At 53.2% G+C, this 17,393-nt stretch overlaps 9 protein-coding genes across 9 annotated transcripts; 4 read left to right on the plus strand and 5 right to left on the minus strand.

Annotated features, from left to right (window-relative positions):
• Positions 1–294: 294 nt before the first annotated feature.
• Positions 295–1,428, minus strand: CLAFUR5_11204 (uncharacterized protein; the record flags this gene model as incomplete). Its single annotated transcript, XM_047910352.1, has 1 exon — positions 295–1,428. The coding sequence occupies one exon, from the start codon at positions 1,426–1,428 to the stop codon at positions 295–297; it is 1,134 nt and encodes a 377-aa protein (XP_047765167.1).
• A 2,040-nt stretch (positions 1,429–3,468) lies between these two features.
• CLAFUR5_11205 (uncharacterized protein) lies at positions 3,469–7,374 on the plus strand (the record flags this gene model as incomplete). The annotated part of the gene is made up of 1 exon (XM_047910353.1): positions 3,469–7,374. One exon carries the CDS (start codon positions 3,469–3,471, stop codon positions 7,372–7,374), a length of 3,906 nt encoding a protein of 1,301 aa, XP_047765168.1.
• A 540-nt stretch (positions 7,375–7,914) lies between these two features.
• CLAFUR5_11206 (uncharacterized protein) lies at positions 7,915–9,468 on the plus strand (the record flags this gene model as incomplete). The annotated part of the gene is made up of 1 exon (XM_047910354.1): positions 7,915–9,468. The coding sequence occupies one exon, from the start codon at positions 7,915–7,917 to the stop codon at positions 9,466–9,468; it is 1,554 nt and encodes a 517-aa protein (XP_047765165.1).
• Positions 9,469–10,129: 661 nt separating this feature from the next.
• On the plus strand, positions 10,130–10,765 carry CLAFUR5_11207 (uncharacterized protein; the record flags this gene model as incomplete). Its single annotated transcript, XM_047910355.1, has 1 exon — positions 10,130–10,765. One exon carries the CDS (start codon positions 10,130–10,132, stop codon positions 10,763–10,765), a length of 636 nt encoding a protein of 211 aa, XP_047765166.1.
• A 443-nt stretch (positions 10,766–11,208) lies between these two features.
• Positions 11,209–11,811, plus strand: CLAFUR5_11208 (uncharacterized protein; the record flags this gene model as incomplete). Its single annotated transcript, XM_047910356.1, has 1 exon — positions 11,209–11,811. One exon carries the CDS (start codon positions 11,209–11,211, stop codon positions 11,809–11,811), a length of 603 nt encoding a protein of 200 aa, XP_047765163.1.
• Positions 11,812–12,185: 374 nt separating this feature from the next.
• On the minus strand, positions 12,186–12,854 carry CLAFUR5_11209 (uncharacterized protein; the record flags this gene model as incomplete). The annotated part of the gene is made up of 1 exon (XM_047910357.1): positions 12,186–12,854. The coding sequence occupies one exon, from the start codon at positions 12,852–12,854 to the stop codon at positions 12,186–12,188; it is 669 nt and encodes a 222-aa protein (XP_047765164.1).
• A 271-nt stretch (positions 12,855–13,125) lies between these two features.
• On the minus strand, positions 13,126–13,764 carry CLAFUR5_11210 (uncharacterized protein; the record flags this gene model as incomplete). The annotated part of the gene is made up of 1 exon (XM_047910358.1): positions 13,126–13,764. One exon carries the CDS (start codon positions 13,762–13,764, stop codon positions 13,126–13,128), a length of 639 nt encoding a protein of 212 aa, XP_047765595.1.
• A 222-nt stretch (positions 13,765–13,986) lies between these two features.
• On the minus strand, positions 13,987–16,028 carry CLAFUR5_11211 (uncharacterized protein; the record flags this gene model as incomplete). Its single annotated transcript, XM_047910359.1, has 4 exons — positions 13,987–14,032; positions 14,094–14,221; positions 14,277–15,940; positions 15,992–16,028. The coding sequence occupies 4 exons, from the start codon at positions 16,026–16,028 to the stop codon at positions 13,987–13,989; spliced, it is 1,875 nt and encodes a 624-aa protein (XP_047765594.1).
• Positions 16,029–16,315: 287 nt separating this feature from the next.
• Positions 16,316–17,155, minus strand: CLAFUR5_11212 (Pyridoxamine 5'-phosphate oxidase family protein ustO; the record flags this gene model as incomplete). The annotated part of the gene is made up of 2 exons (XM_047910360.1): positions 16,316–16,704; positions 16,762–17,155. 2 exons carry the CDS (start codon positions 17,153–17,155, stop codon positions 16,316–16,318), a joined length of 783 nt encoding a protein of 260 aa, XP_047765597.1.
• Positions 17,156–17,393: the final 238 nt, after the last annotated feature.

A 17,393-nucleotide genomic window follows, 5' to 3' on the forward strand; every position in this document is an offset into this window, starting at 1 on the left:
AGTGGTATGTTGTTGGGAGCGCAGTCAAAGGCATTGTCGAAGGAGGCGTGACAAAGCGCATTGTTCGAGCATATGGGGTTGTGCTACACCGTGCTGGGGTCCAAACGGGTAGCTCGATCGCCTGGAGAGCAGGAGGTCAGTCTTGAATATACCGAGGGAGTAATCAGAATATAGACGAAAATGGGAGGGACAGGAACATGTTGCCAAACGATCTCAGGAATACATTACCTTTCACTCCAACTTCACCAAAACGCCTACTCATACATACCTAAGCAAACTCACCTCCACTCCCACCTAACGCAGCGCCTCCCTCTTCCCAACCCTCCTCAACATCCTCCGCGGCGCCTCAACAACCTCAACACCAGCATGAACAGCATCAAGTCGCACCGCATCCGTAATATCGAGATGACCCATCCCATCAGCGAGATCATCGTCAAGAGCGAGGAAGCTCTTCTGGAACGTGAGATCGTTGACGGGCCTGTCTCTCTTCGGAGTGTCGCGGGTTTCATAGGAAGTGTTGGTGGAGGTTGTTGATGCTTGACTACTATGCTCCTCATCAGTCTGGTCGGTGACGAGGGTAGAGTCGTCGTCGAGAGCATCGAAAGACCAGGTTGGAGCTGCGGAGTCGTTGAATGTTTCGTTGTCTGCTGGGTCGGGGAGGGAATCGATGAAGTCCATGAAAGGGTTAGATGTCTCCTTGATCTCATGCCTGGCCTTCCTGGCCGCTGCGTGCTGTGCGGCTTCTCGGTATCGGAGAGGTGTCTCGGTATCATGCATTGGCCAGGTGACGTCTTCACCTCTGTTCTGTTTAGCGTTGACGATAGCAGCATCCCAACGTGCGTCGAGAGTGACCATCAACTCCTTCGTCCGTGGAGTCGTGTCAGCATCTGAAACGGGACTGCAGGTTGGGCTGAGCTCGGGCGTGGGGGCGTTTTCCCAGTCGCTGGACCAACGGCCTGGTCGGTAGAAGTGCTTCCACGTTGGATCTCGAGTGAAGGTGCCGTCGCTTCTGTACTCAGACTCTGGGCGGTGGGGGAATTCGGCAGGGCTGTCGAAGCTGAACGTAGTGGCTGTGGGGGCGAAGTGAGCTCGTCGTGCAGACTTGACTAGTGTATCAGCGTTGGCCTCTTTCATGGAGTCGAACATGGCTGATAGCGGCCTACCGTTGTATTGGACTTTGTAGATAGTCTCGCGGGGGCTGTGCATTGGCGTGACGACGAAGTGCTCGTCGAAAGAGTCGTCGTAAATCTTGCTGCCGTGCTCGTTCTCAAAGGCAAGAAGGCTGTTTACGAGATCCATGAAATCGTTGTAGCTTTCTCGATCGTTCTGCTTGAAGTCGATCATTGCGGCGTCGGAGAGAGTGTCGATCTCGTGTTTGAGCGTGCGTCGCATCTCTGCGCTGAGCGCAGCTGCGAAGGTGCCCGGCATGAGTGTTGGGATCTCGACTTCTTGCTTCCCGAGTTGTTGTGTACTGACCAGCAGCACTCGTTGAATGGAATTAGTGACACACGACTTGTGCTTCGATCACCAGCTCCGAATGATGTTCCGCTTGTAGAACAAAAGTGAGCTGTGATGGGACCGATGCACAAAGAGTGTGTGGCGAGCAAAGCAGCTCGTGGTGCCTCCTTCATGGTTATATAGAATGAATTTGTTTCCAACAGCAGTGAGACAATGCAGCATGCATACCAAGATTGTACAACGGAAAGACCCTCGATCATTCTCGCGACAGAACAAACAAGCCAATTGTTCGATGCACAAAGAAGCCGCTCGTGCTGGCACTTGGTGGATCGCTATCGAAGAGGCTGTTTGACCTGCGCCGTCGGAACAGCCAGATACTCGCCGCGTGTAAGGGAGGCGCATCGTGTGCCATGGTGGAGGCTGCGAGAGAGAAGTAGGGAGTCAAAGACCGAACGATGAGGTTGCCTTGACATTCACTAATCGAGATACTCTCGCCATCTCTCCGTGCCTGCGAAGTGACGAAGTAGTGAACGTACCTGAGATGGTGGCGAGGACATGTCGTGCGATGTCAAACATCGCTTCTCGTCGCTCGTTTCCTGCAGGATGTAGCCTTGACGAAACACAAAACGACAGTTGCGGAACGAGCTGTGGTCTAACGGTCTGGATCAGTGCAGCTCCGACTTGCAAAGGCTCTCGGCATGCCGTCGGAATTGCTTGGCTGGCAAGTCGGCTCTTTCGGCGTGAAGGGGTACAGTCAAGGTAATGCCAGCACGAGTCGACATAGTGCATCGTTCACCTTTCCCCTGAGATGATCTGACCAGAGGTCAGGGATGATATACATTATGCAGGCAGCCATACGAGGTGCCTGGCGGATTTGATGCAGGCCAGTGATGTCCAGCACGTTGTTGCTAAAGTTGGCGGTGCGGGAACGCACAGGTAGTGGCTGTGGTGGTTGATGTCCGGACTGATGTCCGGTCCCAGGAAGATGCGTGGTGGTGAGGTTGGCGTGTAGATTTCCGGCCATTAGCCTTTTCGCAATGGCTACGAATGCAGGAACAGCAAGGAAGGTCGGGTTGGAGGCACAGGAGGTCATTGGTCATCAGGCCATCGAAGCAGATGGCTACCGCGGCCGGCCAAGGCGGTGTTGTGGCTGCATTGCGAAAGGGATGATGATTGCTCGTTGTGATGAGGCGAGCAAGTGTGTTGTTGGAGCCAGACTGATGAGGTCGTGGTGGCGTGAGGAGTCAAATCGTCGCATGAAGGCCACGTGAGAGCATCAATGTTTCATTAGGACTGGTCGTTAAGTAATACTGGTCATGCTTGACCGCAAGGATCGCCCTTGCATTGTGCTTGTTTGCATCGCGGCTGAAGGACTTCTCTTCTGTCCGACGTGCGCGGCGCAAGTGTAGCACTGCAGAGCACGTTGCTGATCCATTGGTGTTCACCGACGGGGGAACAGTTCCCAGGCATGGTCGCATGGATGACTATGTCTACGAATCGCAGACTCGACAATCACAGTAGATACCGACCGGTCAGGCGATGTTCTCAATGGCAGTGGAAGTGGAGTGATATGCAACGAATGATTGCCGACCGCAGGTGATCATCAGATGTGGCCAGATGGACGGGCCGTGCATGTTTGAGCTACATAGCCGTCCGTGTTGACCCCTGGTCGCTCTGTCTGTCGGCTGCTATGACGAGATTCCGGACTACCACCCAGTCGTGATGGTGCAGCTCAGAACGTGCTCTCTACAGCACACCAACACCGCCCTCCAGCCTCCAGCCCCCGCGCACCACCCCCAGCACCCAAGTTTGCATACACGGAAGCCTCTGTAGACTGTGCGCCGCACTTGAAACTGCGCCCAACGCTCCCCAGGCCTTCCCGCTCCCACGCGAGAGACGGCGCAGAGAGCGGTGCTGACTTCTAAGCCTTATTGCGGTCTACCGACTACAGCAGCCCTCGACGCTTCCCTACCAATTGCGCTGCATCGTGCTATCTACATCAATGGTTTCATGGCGCCAGCTTCCGACGCGCACGATCCCACATCGAATAGGGAGGTGAAGAATGCGAGGCCCAAGCAGATCCTGCCCAAGACGCACGATGCTGCAGCGCAGACGCATGGCACTCTTTACCACAGCAGCCATCTCTGGGAAGCCCTGCAGACCCGACAGCCGTCGCCCAAACAACATCTCCAACACATAGCTGACTCTCCGCGACTCTCTAAGCTTTCGCGCACGAGTCCTGCCGCTGGCACTCGTAAAAGAAGTTACTGCACACCACCATCCTCGTCCAACACCGCCGCAAACAACGCCTCTACCACTGGTCCTGCGCTGCATGATGCCGTCCGCCCGCAATTGTCTGAGCGCGACAGCATATTTGCTACCCACTACACCGCGGATCCCGTGACCACGCTCAACATCCCCAAAAGAGCAGGCGCAAAGGCAGAGGGCAAGAGCAGACTGCACCACGACGGCAGCGACGATCACGGCGACAACGAGATGGCGGCGTCGCCGTTGCGCAGGACGACTATGGATCATCCACCTGCCCACTACCACGATGCCCACAGCCTGCCGGACTCTATGACATTGCTGTTCCACAACAACAACAACAACAACAACAACAACAACAACAACCACAACCACAACCACAACCACAACAACAACAACAACCACAACCACCACCAGCAACATCGTCCCAGGCCCGACAGGACGAGCCAGTACCAACGGCGCTCCCTATACGACCTCAACGACATCAGCTCGCTTATACAAACCCTACCGCACCCCGACGCCCAGTACCCCGATTCTCCCTTGCAGCAGGACCCCCAGCCAGCGACACCAAGCCCTGGCGTCCAGGTCGTCGACTATGCGCCGCAAGGTCTACGTGAAAGTGTGGAGAGGCAGTCGTACCGGTCATGGAGGAAGGGTCAAGCTAAAATGGAAGGGAAGTCGATAGCAGAGTCGCAACGATCTGCCAATCGCAAGGGCAGTACAGAGGAAGACTTTGGCGTGGACAAGATTATTGATGCACAATTGCCGCAACCAGAGCCCTCAATGACCGACAAGAGGTCTCGAAAGGCCAGTCACTATCTCGGCCTGTTCAGGGAGAATGATGCAGAGGAGAAGAAGGAGCATGAAAAGAAGAAGTCGGGGAGGAGCAATACTGTCACGAAGAGCCAGCTTGCAAAGGATATACAATCATACACCCCCAGCGTTGCAGAGGATATCGAAGCCACCGAAGATGGAGATGAAGTCACCGTGTCGAGAGAGCACATGTCGCAACATCTACCATTGGGACTTCTGGAAGAGATCCGCAATCACCAACAACTACAGCCAATACCCGCCAACAAGATCTCCTTACCAAAGAATGTGACCGCCGACACTGAACGACGTCTGCACAAGGAGCTGCGACAAGCTGTCAAGTCTGATGAAGAAGAAGACTCTGATCAAGAACACATTTCATCAGCCACTTACTACCCTCATCAAGGAGTCACTGTGGCTGACTCGCCAACTGGTGACAATGCCGTCGAGCGCAAAGCAAAGGAGCAAGCCGATGAACAGGCGATACTGGCGGAGCTGGAGTCGAACGATGTACAGGTCTCCTTGCAATCAGAAGGTAATCGGGACTTCCTTCAGGGCGCCACTCGTGTCCAGCCAACGACAGAGTTCATGTCACTTCCACAGCCTGCCATCACCGACGACTCCCGGGCATCTGATTCGGAGTACGAATCAGATGCTTATGGGTATGACTCCACCGCTTCTGGTGAAGACGAGGACGATGAGGCGGAGACGACACCTACGGCCACTCCGAAGATCAAGGCTATAGACCGTCCCTCTGAGCGAAGACACTCACACCAAGCACCTGCTCCAGTCGGTGCTGTCGAGCTCAAGCCGTACAAGCATCAAGTCGGAGGTCACTCGGCTGTCTATCGCTTCTCACGGCGGGCTGTATGCAAGCAGCTCAATAGCAAGGAAAACATGTTCTACGAGACTGTAGAAAAGCATCACCCCGATCTGCTTGGTTTCATGCCTAGATACATTGGCGTGCTCAACGTGACATATCGTAAGGACAAACGTAGCAAGCCAGCTTCTGACGAGTCTAAGGCGCCTGGCGAGCCCGCTGTATCCACAGATATGAGCAGGCAGGGAAGTGAACAGCCGTCCAAGACCGATTCTGCAGACACCGGGCGCATGATCAGCAAGTCCATGAAGACAGGTGGAAGCGTTCCCCAAGTCATCTTCGAGAATAACAGACATCTGATTCCAGATAGCTTGTTCCGTAGATCTCCACGCTCCTCGACACCTGACCTGCACCGAACAAAGTCATCGCCACCCAAGAGCGGAACCCAATCTGACGACGAGACGTCGAACGGCGGAGCTCACCGGCCGTCTTTGAAACCAGCGTCTAGCTGGGGTTTCACATCCGTCAACGAGGGCCTTCGTGATCACGTGCTGCGTGAGGTGTTTGCACCGCCTGTCATCCACAAGCATGATAGGAAGGATCGATCTCATCACTCGCGACGCCTTCGCAAGATACCAACATATGTACAGAGTGAGCTTAGCAGCTCGCACCGCCAGAATTCCGTGGATGTGTCTACCCTCAAGGATCTTCATAGGACTGGCCGAAACAAGTCTGTCAGTGGCTTGCACATGAGTCGGCTTGAGCACATCAAAAGCGAGGCCGATGATGGCACTTCTTCTGATATTGAGCAGCGTCTGCGTGAGAGCCAGGCAAATCTTAGTAGGAGTGCTGAAGCTTCAAAAGCAAATTCTGCGTTGAATGTGCCGCCGACTCGGCCGCATCGCCGTCGAAGACATTCTGGCGGTGGTCTCCAGCGAAAGCCAACCGATATCGAAGGCAGTAGAGGAGATCTCGAATTCCACGAACATGAAGACGAAGCTTACACTGCAGACGCAGAAGATGTCTTCTCGATGGATGATGTCAAGAAGGAGCTCTCCCAGTGTAACAAGACGCAAATTGGGCTTGATGCAATTGCGCGTGGAGAGCAGCTTCCGACGTCTGATGCACACCCAGCGAACAAGCTTGCACCACGACTTGACCCTGCAATCGACTTCGATGGACCTGAGCCGCGCAACCCTGAGACATCACTGGTGTTGCAGAACGAGCGCACAGAGAAGTTTCTACTGCTCGAAGACTTGACGGCATCAATGCAGAAGCCATGCGTGCTGGATCTGAAAATGGGCACCCGACAATACGGCGTGGAGGCAAACGAGAAGAAACAAGCCTCACAACGCATGAAGTGCAAGACTACAACGTCGAGCAAGCTCGGCGTACGTGTGTGCGGTATGCAAGTGTACAATGTCCGAGAGCAAAAGTACAACTTCGAAGATAAGTACACTGGCCGTGATCTCACTGCCGGTGAAGCGTTCAAAGACGCGCTGCAGCGATTCTTCTTCGACGGCATCGGTCACGCTCAAGCACTCAAGCACATCCCCACCGTTCTGGAGAAACTCAACGAGCTCGAAAAGATCATCCGCGACCTCCCAGGCTACCGCCTTTACGCCAGCAGCCTCCTCATGATCTACGACCGCGGCGAAGCCGACGAACAAGGTAAAGTCGAGCAGAAGATGGACGAAGACGGCAAACCTGCACAGTACCCCGGTGTGAAGCTGAAGATCGTCGACTTTGCCAACTGCGTTACTGCGGAAGACATGGAGCGCATTGTAGAGCGCAAACCTTGCCCGCCATCACATCCTGATCAGGTGGACAATGGGTATCTGAGAGGTCTCAGGACGTTGAGGATGTACTTCCAGAAGATCTTTAAAGACTTGCACCAGCAGAAGTATGTGGAAAGAGGTGAAGGGGAGGGGATGGCGGTGGATGAGAGGGGGGTTAGTAGTGGCACTACGCATAAGGGGTGGAGGGATGATGCGAATGATGCTGGGGAGGTTAGTTCTTAGATGTAATTTGTGAAGTTGGGTGTGTTTGACAGTGTAAGAGGAAGTGGAAGTGGGATTGGCGTTCTCTTGGGGCTTGGACTGGATTGGACTGGACTGGGTGATGGAGGTTTGGGTCGGGTTGGCATGTTTGTTTTGCTGGGCTTTAGCATGGCGCTGGTGGAGTCGATTCTAGATTGATACCACTTTCTTCCTTGATACGATGGATAGTGTTGAGTATGTGTTGTTGTGTTGTGTATATCGTATCGTTTCAGTATTGGCCATTATGGATCTATTGATGGTCATATCCGATCGATGCCACGTGTTCTTGAACAGAGGATTGTTCAAGTATGACTTTTTATCCTGTGCATACCATGTCCCGTCAGAAGCGCCTATCAAGACCCGATTTCATCCGGCAGGCGCAGATAGACTCTCGCTTTCGGATCTGCCACGCTGAACCTTACTCCTTCACGCCACGAAGATCGTCCCAGCGAACCACACCGAAATGTCTCACCTCCGCGCCCTCCTCTCTACTTCCCCGTACATACATGTACATGATGGACGATGCTCTTCCCATCAGGTCGCCTCCGCAATGCCATCCTCGGCGGCCTTCTCTTCCTGCTCCTCCTCATCGCCCTAGGCAGCACCTTCGTCGCGAAACCCGATCTCCTCTCCACCTTCCACAACCCCTTCGCTAGCAGTCGACACCCTCACTTCGACGGCCAGGAATGGACGCAGGCTAGTGTTGCGCTCGGTCAGGATGTGCCTGGTGCGACGAGTCTGACGGATTTGCTCACGCCGGAGCAGAAGGAGGCTAGTGATCGCAATAACAACATTAAGCATAACATTGTGAAGAGCAGCGTGACGAAGGACGGGAGGTGGTTCTTGGTGGATTTTGGCGAGGGGTATGGGTCGTATAATCCGAGTATTCTGCCGCATCCGAGCAAAGAGGAGACGTGGATTATTATTGCGCAGAGGGATAAACAGGAGGACGATAATGATACCTTCAACGTCGAGCTTGTCTGCGAAGCTACATTCAACAGGAAGGCAAGTTCAGTGCAGTGCATCCCAGGATCCGTCATGATCCTCCCGATCCGGAGCACAACAGCGGGGGCAGGACAGTGTGAGGGCGATTTGGAGTATATGAAGACGATGATTGGACCGCATGATGCCAGGATATTCTTTGGGCCGAGTCAGAATCGGACGGAGAGGAATCTATTGGGCGATGAGGTTGTGTTTGAGAGTGAGCCGGTGCCGTATGTTATGTATGGGAGCCAGGGCACGCAGTCTTGTGTGGCGATGTGGATGCAGGATCTGAGGAGGTTGGTGGATTGGAATGGTGGGGAGGGGGGACATCTTGATGAGAAAGTGGATCCGTTCTTTTGGGGGACGCAGTTGGCGCGGCCGGGGATGGAGGAGGTGCAGGCGGAGGGACTGCAGAAGAGTGAGAAAGAGAAGAGGATTGAAGCTGGCACGATTGAGAAGAACTGGTTCGCATTCTGGGACAGTGCCGGGGACCTGTACATCCACCAAGACATAAAACCGACATACCGCGCCTTCAGCAAAATCCTCGACCCCTTCAACGCCACCACCTCCCCCGACCTCGCACCCCTCGCCACCACCGACACCCACTGCATGACCTCCCTTATGCCCGCCCTCCAACCCACCAACCTCGAATGGATCCATCAATCCACCAACTCCCTCTCCCTAACCCTCTGCCGTCGCCTCGACCCCGGCTGCGAGCCCTCCGACGACAACACTTTCATCCTGACCCTCTTCCAGGTCAAGACGTTCTACTACCACGGCGTGTACGAGCCGTACGTTATGTTATTCCGACAGCGCGCGCCGTTTGAGATATATGGGATTACGCAGAAGCCGCTGTGGTATTATGGGAGGGGAAGGCCGGGTGGGGATTGGACTACGGGAACGTTGGAGAGCAGGCCGCATGATCAGAGTGAAATGGTTTTTACGACGAGTGTCAGTTTTATGGGCAGGGGGAGGGGGTATCATGGGTATTTGGATGATAAGGTTATGATCAGTTTTGGGATTGAGGATCAGAAGAGTGGGGGGATTGATGTGGTGGCGGAGGATTTGGTTAAGAGTTTGGAGTTGTGTTGATAGAGACGCAGATTTGGGCACAGGCACGTGGACCAGGCGTTGCTGGACTAATCGTAAGCATGCAAGTGCGTTGACGTGTATAGATACGACCACAAATTTTGAATTACCAGGATACCACCATGGGCTTGAGCCAAGAGACGGACCTGGATGTTTGGTTGATCGCTGAAGGCTCCGGAATGGAATCGCTAATCGCAATTTCAATGCAGTCAAGGCTGGGGCAGAGACGGCAATTCAAGGGACGCAAGACTGTGAATAGAAGCTAGGGATTCCAGTCGTAAGCGGCGCTGAACCTCTTCAAGCACTCGTTGCAGTATCCTTCACCAATGATCTTGATGAATGGGGAGGAGGTAAGAGCCGAGCGCTGGGCGTGATAATAAGGCTGATATAGGAGCGCATCACAACCTCTCCAAGGCATTCCCTCTGGTTGAGGTTTGGGAAATGCGCCTTTGTAAACTTTGTCGACCACACAGGAGTTAGTGAATAGATCGAGTGTCCGAGTCTACTATACTCACATGCGTGGCAGATCTTGGTCTGTGCTTCGACCGGATCTCACTTTCCCACGACACGTCAGCCTTAAAAGTATTCTCTTCATCCAGCACTGGAGACAAAACCGTCGCAAATGCAACACCTCAACCAACACACGCCCACTATATTGGACAGGATGGTTCAACCACAAGCCGCCACAATGCCGCCAGCCGCAGAACCAGCACCGAAGGCCACCCTCTTCACGATCCCACAAGAACTTCGCGACCTGATCTACGAGTACACATTCGCCGACGACCATGTCAACATCCCCGAGACCTTCTCTCGCTCCGACTCGAAACCAAAGCACGCCGCACTGCTCGCTACTTGCAAGCAAATCCATCGCGAAGCATCACCCTACTACTTCAAGCTTACCACTTTCTACATCGACCAGAGCAAAGCAAGCACGGCCTGGTATGGTGGACTTTCCTTCGCCAACAGACGCAAGATTCGACACTTGCGCTGCATAACCCCATACGCGCGCGACACAGTACTTGCGCATGACATTTTCGTTCATTCTGCTCAAGAGAAGGCGGAGCGTACTATGGAGTCGGCGGGGCTGAATGCACACTATGCATTGTGTCGTACAGCACAGGCTTTCATTGCGGCTCGGTGTCCGCTGAGGACGAGATTCTCTTTCAACGCCGTAGGTGTTCCAGTTGGGCAGGCGGGATGTCCGATCAAGATCAGGCTGGACATGTGGGATGGGAAGCAGAAGTGGAGCCGCTGGACGGAGTCGCCGCTGTTCGAGCAATGTCCGCCGTGGAAGGGATAGAGGTGGCGCAGCAAGATTGTTGTGAGAGGGAACTCTTCTGCCGGTACGGTGAAAGCGTTTAGCGTGAGTCAGTCGAGGGCATGCATTGTTTAGAATCATGATGTTGTTCTTGGGCCTACTTTCCAATAATGTGCGCTATGTGTAGATGTCTACTGTTAGTGCACTTTATAGCCGAGTCTCTGTTCATCGCCTACGAGTTTCCTGATGTGTTTGCCGGGAGTGGATGCATGCATAAGAACTGCTAGGTGAACTCGAGTCGTGTCACATGCGTCGAAGGATGAGGGGCCTGTGCTTGCGGCCATTGCCGGTCTTCTTGCTGTACGCACATCTTTTCGCTTCTTCGCATTTCTGCCTCGCACATAACTTCTGCAGGATCGTGGTCGACCGTCTCGTTATACCTCTACTGCGCCTTCAAGCACACCGCGAGCCAAACATCAACCACGATGGCGTCGCTACACCCACCACCATCAGCACCGGCGCCGAAAGCAACACTCCTCACGCTGCCTCGAGAGCTTCGCGACATGATCTACGAGTTTGTCTTCCTCGATACAATCGTCCACGTCACAGAGCAGTACCCCAGACGGTCACCTTGGCTCGCACGCTCTACCAAGAACCACGACGCCCTCCTCCGCACGTGCCTCCAGATATACGACGAGTCCTGGAACATCTACTACCGCCTCACAACTTTCTACGTCGACTCCTCGCCTCTCTCAGCCCTCTGGTATCGTCAACTCGACGCATATCAGAAAAGCAGCATTCGAGAGATGCGTTGCACGACCTGGTACAACAGACATTCCAACACGTATTGGATGTATGGGCGGCTTTCGGACAAGTACGCATCGATCGCAATGTATTGGACTTGGTACGAGGCTCAGAGGGCGCTGAAGGAGACTAGAACAGTCTTCGAGCAGGCTGGAGGCCCAATCAAGGAGGGTGTGATGAAGATCGAGATTGACAAATGGGATGGAATGGGCATTGAAAGGGTCTGGAGCATGGAGCCTTGTGGGGAGGAGTATTCGGTGTGGAAGAGGGATAATCTGGGTTGAGGATGATAGAAGTGATGATTGATGAAGAGGAACAGTCGATGAATAGGAGTTTGAGTCTCCTGGGTCTGTGGCAGCATGGGCCACTTGTGAAGCGATATACAGTGTTGCTGGTGGGCTCATCTTCTGATTACGCACACACCCTACGCTCTGAAACAGATGCTTGATTGAAGCCCGCTCATTACACTCGCAAGAAGATTCAAGCCAAGTTGTGGGCGTTTTCGATCTAACGTTGAGGGACCGTCTTCTATTCAGGCAGTGGGACTAGTACAACAAGAGTTGAATGGCAACAAGCGTTGCATAGATTTTGCGCTGGCCATGTCCATCCATACCTGTCACCAGGACAACAACCTGTCACAACTCCTGATATGGCTATGTTAATCAAGACCCTTGTACTGATCGTAGCCTCGCTCGAATCTAGTACATCCCAGCCCTGCTATAGTCGGATCACTACACCAGAAGTCTCTGATCTGCTCATGGTCCCAGCTCACAATCTCCAGCCTAGTCTTCAGCACATCCTTCGCGATCAATATTGACGCGTTACGAATGCAATCTTGCAGATGACGCCAATGCCACTGGACTGAACGCAGCTTATGACCATCAATGAATCCTATTGACGAGTGGATGAAGGGATCGTAGCCACTAGGCACTTGTCCGTGGGAATGCACACGCACGTCTTGTAGGAGATTCCGATACTGCGGCTCGAGCGCCTTGATGAATGCAAAGCAGTAGTACGTTGCGTCGCGCCCTTCGAAGTGGAAGGTGCAGAGCTTGTAGTAGTAAGGACTAGCTTCGAGTCGAATCTGCTTGGAGACAGTCAGGAGAGCGGCAGGATAGCTAGTGACCTTTCTTCCAGGGCGGGCCACATGCGTGCCTTTGTGGTCAACATCGCCGCGATCGATGATTTCTCTGCCGCTGTACGCGAATTCGTAGATCATGTCGCGCAGCTCTTGTGGGAGTTCCAAGAACGATGTCTTCTGCTTGTTAGGTGAGGTCAAGGTGAGGCCCGCGAAGGATTTGGTCAATTCTGCGATTAGGCTGTCCATCTTGTTGAGTTGTTGATCGTTGGAAATGTGTAGAGGAGATGACGGACGAACGGTGTTGGAGATAGTAACACTTTCGTGGCGTTATACTAGTCAATGTGTTGTTGGTAAGATGTGAATGTTGAGAGCAAAGTAGTGTCATGAGGCACAGAATGCAATCATTCACCTCGTAGTTGACTTGAACCGCTACTAACATTGACTTGTGAGTGAATGTTCCGCCTCATTATGGCTCCTTCGCCCGTTGCGATGCCACTCAAAGCAGTTAGCATACTGCCTATAACAGACCTAAGTTCCCGCTTGTCCATCCTGTGATGAATACTGCGTCCATAATGCCAACCACTTGTGCACCTCGCCACATGGGTGTAACCACACTATTCGGCTCCGCAGTCCAAACTTCCATGTTGACAACACCATCTCTCACCACCACTCGACCCTGCAGCGCGCTCTTCTGGAGTTTGATGTCGTGAGACTCGAGGAAACCTCGCCAGAACTGCCGCTGGTCCTTGATCGACTTTCGATTCACATCAAGCAGCTTTTCCGTAGTCATTTGATCGCCGGGAATCCAAAGCTTCCCAGTAAAAACTTCGGTGGACCCGAGTACGGCGGGCGAAATGCGCAGGGTTGCGATAATTGGGATGAGGAGTGCGGGTGATTGGCGCATGATCCTGAATAGTTGAGAAGGAAGAGCTTCGCGTACGATCAAGATGCTCTCCTTGTAGTAGACGGCGAGCGCTTCGTTTCGGACATGGTGACATGTTGCGACCAGTCCGGCATTGCTCGTGACCAGATTTGAGCGCTTGAGGTCGACTTTGACATCGTGGAAGGTAAAGTAGTAGATGTTGTCGCGCATTTCCTGTGGAAGGGTGAGCAGCGTCGGCTTTGCTGGCTTGCTTTCGGCCATGTTAATGCCCATGTCGATGCGTGGACGAGAAATTGAAAAATTTGAAGGAAATCAAGAAAAGCTGCTAGTAAGCATTGGTTCAAGTACTTCCTTCTCAAGCGATCCGGTGCACGGTGCCACTTGTGACTCGCCGCTTAAAGAAAATCATTCGCCACGTGGTCTTTTGTACACTCACTGTATACCCGTTTCCTCGAGAGCTTGGCATACCAGTGCATCGACTGAACTCGAGGGAACTCACAACTTTCCTCTATTCAAGAACTTAACCGGAAGGTCAACATGCCTACTCACGAACGAAAATCAGTAATGTCTCGCACCGTAGGAGAGAAGCTGTCAAAACTTACTTGCTTCGCAGATACTCCGCTACATTCTTCCCCAAAAAGTCATAAGTCGTCGAACAACTTACTCCCCGATCCAGATGATCATGCAACAGAAAATGCACCGCGAACATATTCGGCAGCTCAAACCGATCCTATCCCCACGTTAGCACTGCCGTTTCACCCTCTGCCTGCAAGTGTTGTACTCACGATATTTTTTCCGTTATACTCGTCCGCCAACAATTCCTTCATCGTCTCTACAGAAAGTACCCACCTCAACCATTCCCACTCGTCCCGATGTCTCACCCAAAAGCCCACATTGGCATTCGACCCCTTATCACCACTTCTTGCATGAACAATCCAGCCCAGTGGCCCTTTGATTGTCTCACCCAAGGGCTCGAGCTTACTGTCCGTAGCGACGGGCTGACTAGGCTGCTGACTCGGATACGTCTGCGTCTTGGTCGGTGGAGCTATCTCAGCCTCCTCACCAGTCCATAGATGTACTTTATGCTGTACATCAGCCTGCGGAAGAAGGGTGACATAGTATTCAAAGATCGGCTTGGGGAACCCTTGCCTTGCATCAAGATGGAAAGTTGAGCCCGGATAGCCCATCATAATCAAGTCCAGGATCGGGCGTAGGAATTTGTTTGGTGCGATGTCTGCTTCATTTTTCGCCTGGACTAGGATGCGGTAGTCCACGGTAGCGGCGTTTTGGTTTCTGGCATTTTCACCTGCCGTGCCGTTGAGAGTGAAGTCCAGACGGCTGAACTTGGGGATGGAGTTCCGTAAAGCGTGGCGGACCTGCGCTTCAAGCATGCGGGCTTTGTCGCTGATGTCGAGACCTGTCATGAACCAGTGGACTTCTGCTTGATAGCCTCCCTTTGCTGTAAGCCCAACCTTCGTGGTAGGAGGTGGGAGAGCGCCTTTGACTCCGCGAAGCGCGACTCGATCTGTGCCAATCTGCTCGAAATGGAGCTCGTCAAGAATAGCGGTGACGTCGGAGTTGAAGTACCAAGGCCCTTGAATCTCATAAAGCAACTGACTCGAACAAGTCTGCGTACTGACCTCCCCGCCAGAGCCCTTGTTCTTCGTAATGACAACCTGCCCAGATTTTGCAATCTCAGCGATAGGGAACCCCAGATCGTGCCAGCCCTTCATCTCCAGCGATTTGAAGCCCGAGAATAGGCCACCGCAGACGTAGCTGCTGCACTCAACCAAATGACCCGCAACGAATGCATTCGCAAGTTCATGGAGTTGGTCTCTGTTCCAGCCATGCCACCAGTAGCAGGCTCCTATCACAGGACTGGCATCACTCACTCGCCCACAGACCACGATGTCGGCGCCACGGGACAAGGCTTCTGCGATCCCAAGACCACCGAGATAGGCCTGCGCATACAATGGCTCATGTTCCCAGTCGTCCAAGACTTGACCGGTGGAGATGTTCTCGAAGGTAGTCTTCTTCTCTTGTCGAGCTTTTTGCACAGCGGGAAAGACTTCATCACCACTTACCCAGGCAACCTTAAGATCTAGTCCGTTGCGCTTGACCATCTCAGCGACAACGTTTCCCAGCTTCTGCGTATCAGACGCTCCAGCGTTGACAGCAATCTTGATGTTGTGCTTTGCAATGTCGTGTAGTGCCGGCTCGAGTGCTTCCAGGAAGGTTGGCTCATATGCTCCAATGGCGCCGGTTGGGGCACCAGGGATGAATTCCTCGCTAGCTTTGCCAATAAGACTGTCGGCTTTCATAATGCCTCTGCTTGTCATGTTTGCCTCACTCATCCAGTCGCCGACGATCACATCAACGGGGTCGTTGGCACAGTTCGCTGCAAACATAGCGAGGCCATGGCGGCGATCTGAAACAGAGCCTGATGCACCTGCAAGGAGTCAGCCACGGCTTGAGAATGATTACTTTGTCTGTTGCTCACCCGCGATGCGAATCGGCCGTGCTGGAGCTGCAGCCATTGTGAACACTGTTAATTGTTTTGATGTGTCTTTTTGAAATATTTCAAAGATCGTCGTTGAAGTATCTGGACGTTGTTCAAATGCTCAGGACCAACAAACCTTCGTGTAAACTCAAGAGCGGAGAAGTGCAGCCGAGGAGCCGAAGGTGCCCTCCTACGCCCGCAACAGCTGAGCAGGGTTGTATGTAAGTCATACGCATCGTTTACCATCGTCCCATATCTCACTTGTAATTCAGAGCAGTGCGTGAAAACTTGTCCGTACACCGAAACAGTGCATCAGCTTATCAGCTAACCTGCCTGGAGCTCTGCGGGCATATATCTGCGCAGAAGCTTCGCGCTGAACTGCAACAGCATTACTGCGATCAATGCCAACAGGGCGCCCAGCAGCATGGCCTCCCGTTGTCGTAGAATGGTGCTCAACCGTGCCCTGCTCTGCTCGGACAGTACGCTCTTGCCGCTGTTCTTCAGCGCTAGACGCAGGCCGGGCAGGCCATCTAAACTCTTCGAGTTCATCTTCACGCGGTATTCGGCCATCTCTTTTGGATACGGTATGCCTTTCTTCGCGAAGTTTTCGAGTGTCTTCCGTTCTTCGAACCAGCCCCGTATGCCATCGTCAGGTCGTGCTGGGTCGACCCGTTGTGAGAGGAGGGGTACCGCAAAGCCGCACGACGTTTGTGCTGTCCATCACATGAGCATGCTGTTGATTGAACGACGCTTATATGTCACGGTCTCACCTTGGAACACATCAAACAGTATTATTGCTCTCATGGACGGGTACTCCACTTTCCCCATCCTCTTTAACCACATCTCGTATTCTGGATGATCGACCTCGATGACTCTTCCCTTACAGAACCATCTCATGATGCGCGGTGACTTGCCGAAGCTGCAGAACATAATCGTCGCTCGTCCGTTCTCGTAGACATGGCTGATCGTCTCGATGCCGGATCCTGTTGCATCGAGGTATCCCACAGAATTGCCGTTGAAGATGGTCAAGGTCGCAGATGGTTGGCCCTTCGGCGAGCAGTTGACGTGTTTGCCATTCAAAGGAGCCGATGCTATGAAGAACAGATCCTGTCGTAGTGCCCATTCCTGTAAGTCAGGCGAGATGGAGTCGTAGTACTTGACCATCGTTGTCGTCGCTGGAGAATGTCCGAGCTGTCGAGGACGGGATCAGACTTACGTTACATGCTTACTGATTTCACGCAAGTTGAAAGACATTCCTGTCGCGTATACAACTTTGTATGATTGCTTGGCCATGTACTACGGTTGATGCTTGGGACAGGCGAAGGATGCGTTGGCGCGACCTTTCCGCAGGTGCCACCCTGGAAGCAGTAAGGACTTGCAGAATCTGATAAGATGCCAATGC

The sequence above is a fragment of the Fulvia fulva genome, chromosome 8, assembly GCF_020509005.1.
Source record: "Fulvia fulva chromosome 8, complete sequence".
Lineage (NCBI taxonomy): Eukaryota > Fungi > Ascomycota > Dothideomycetes > Mycosphaerellales > Mycosphaerellaceae > Fulvia > Fulvia fulva.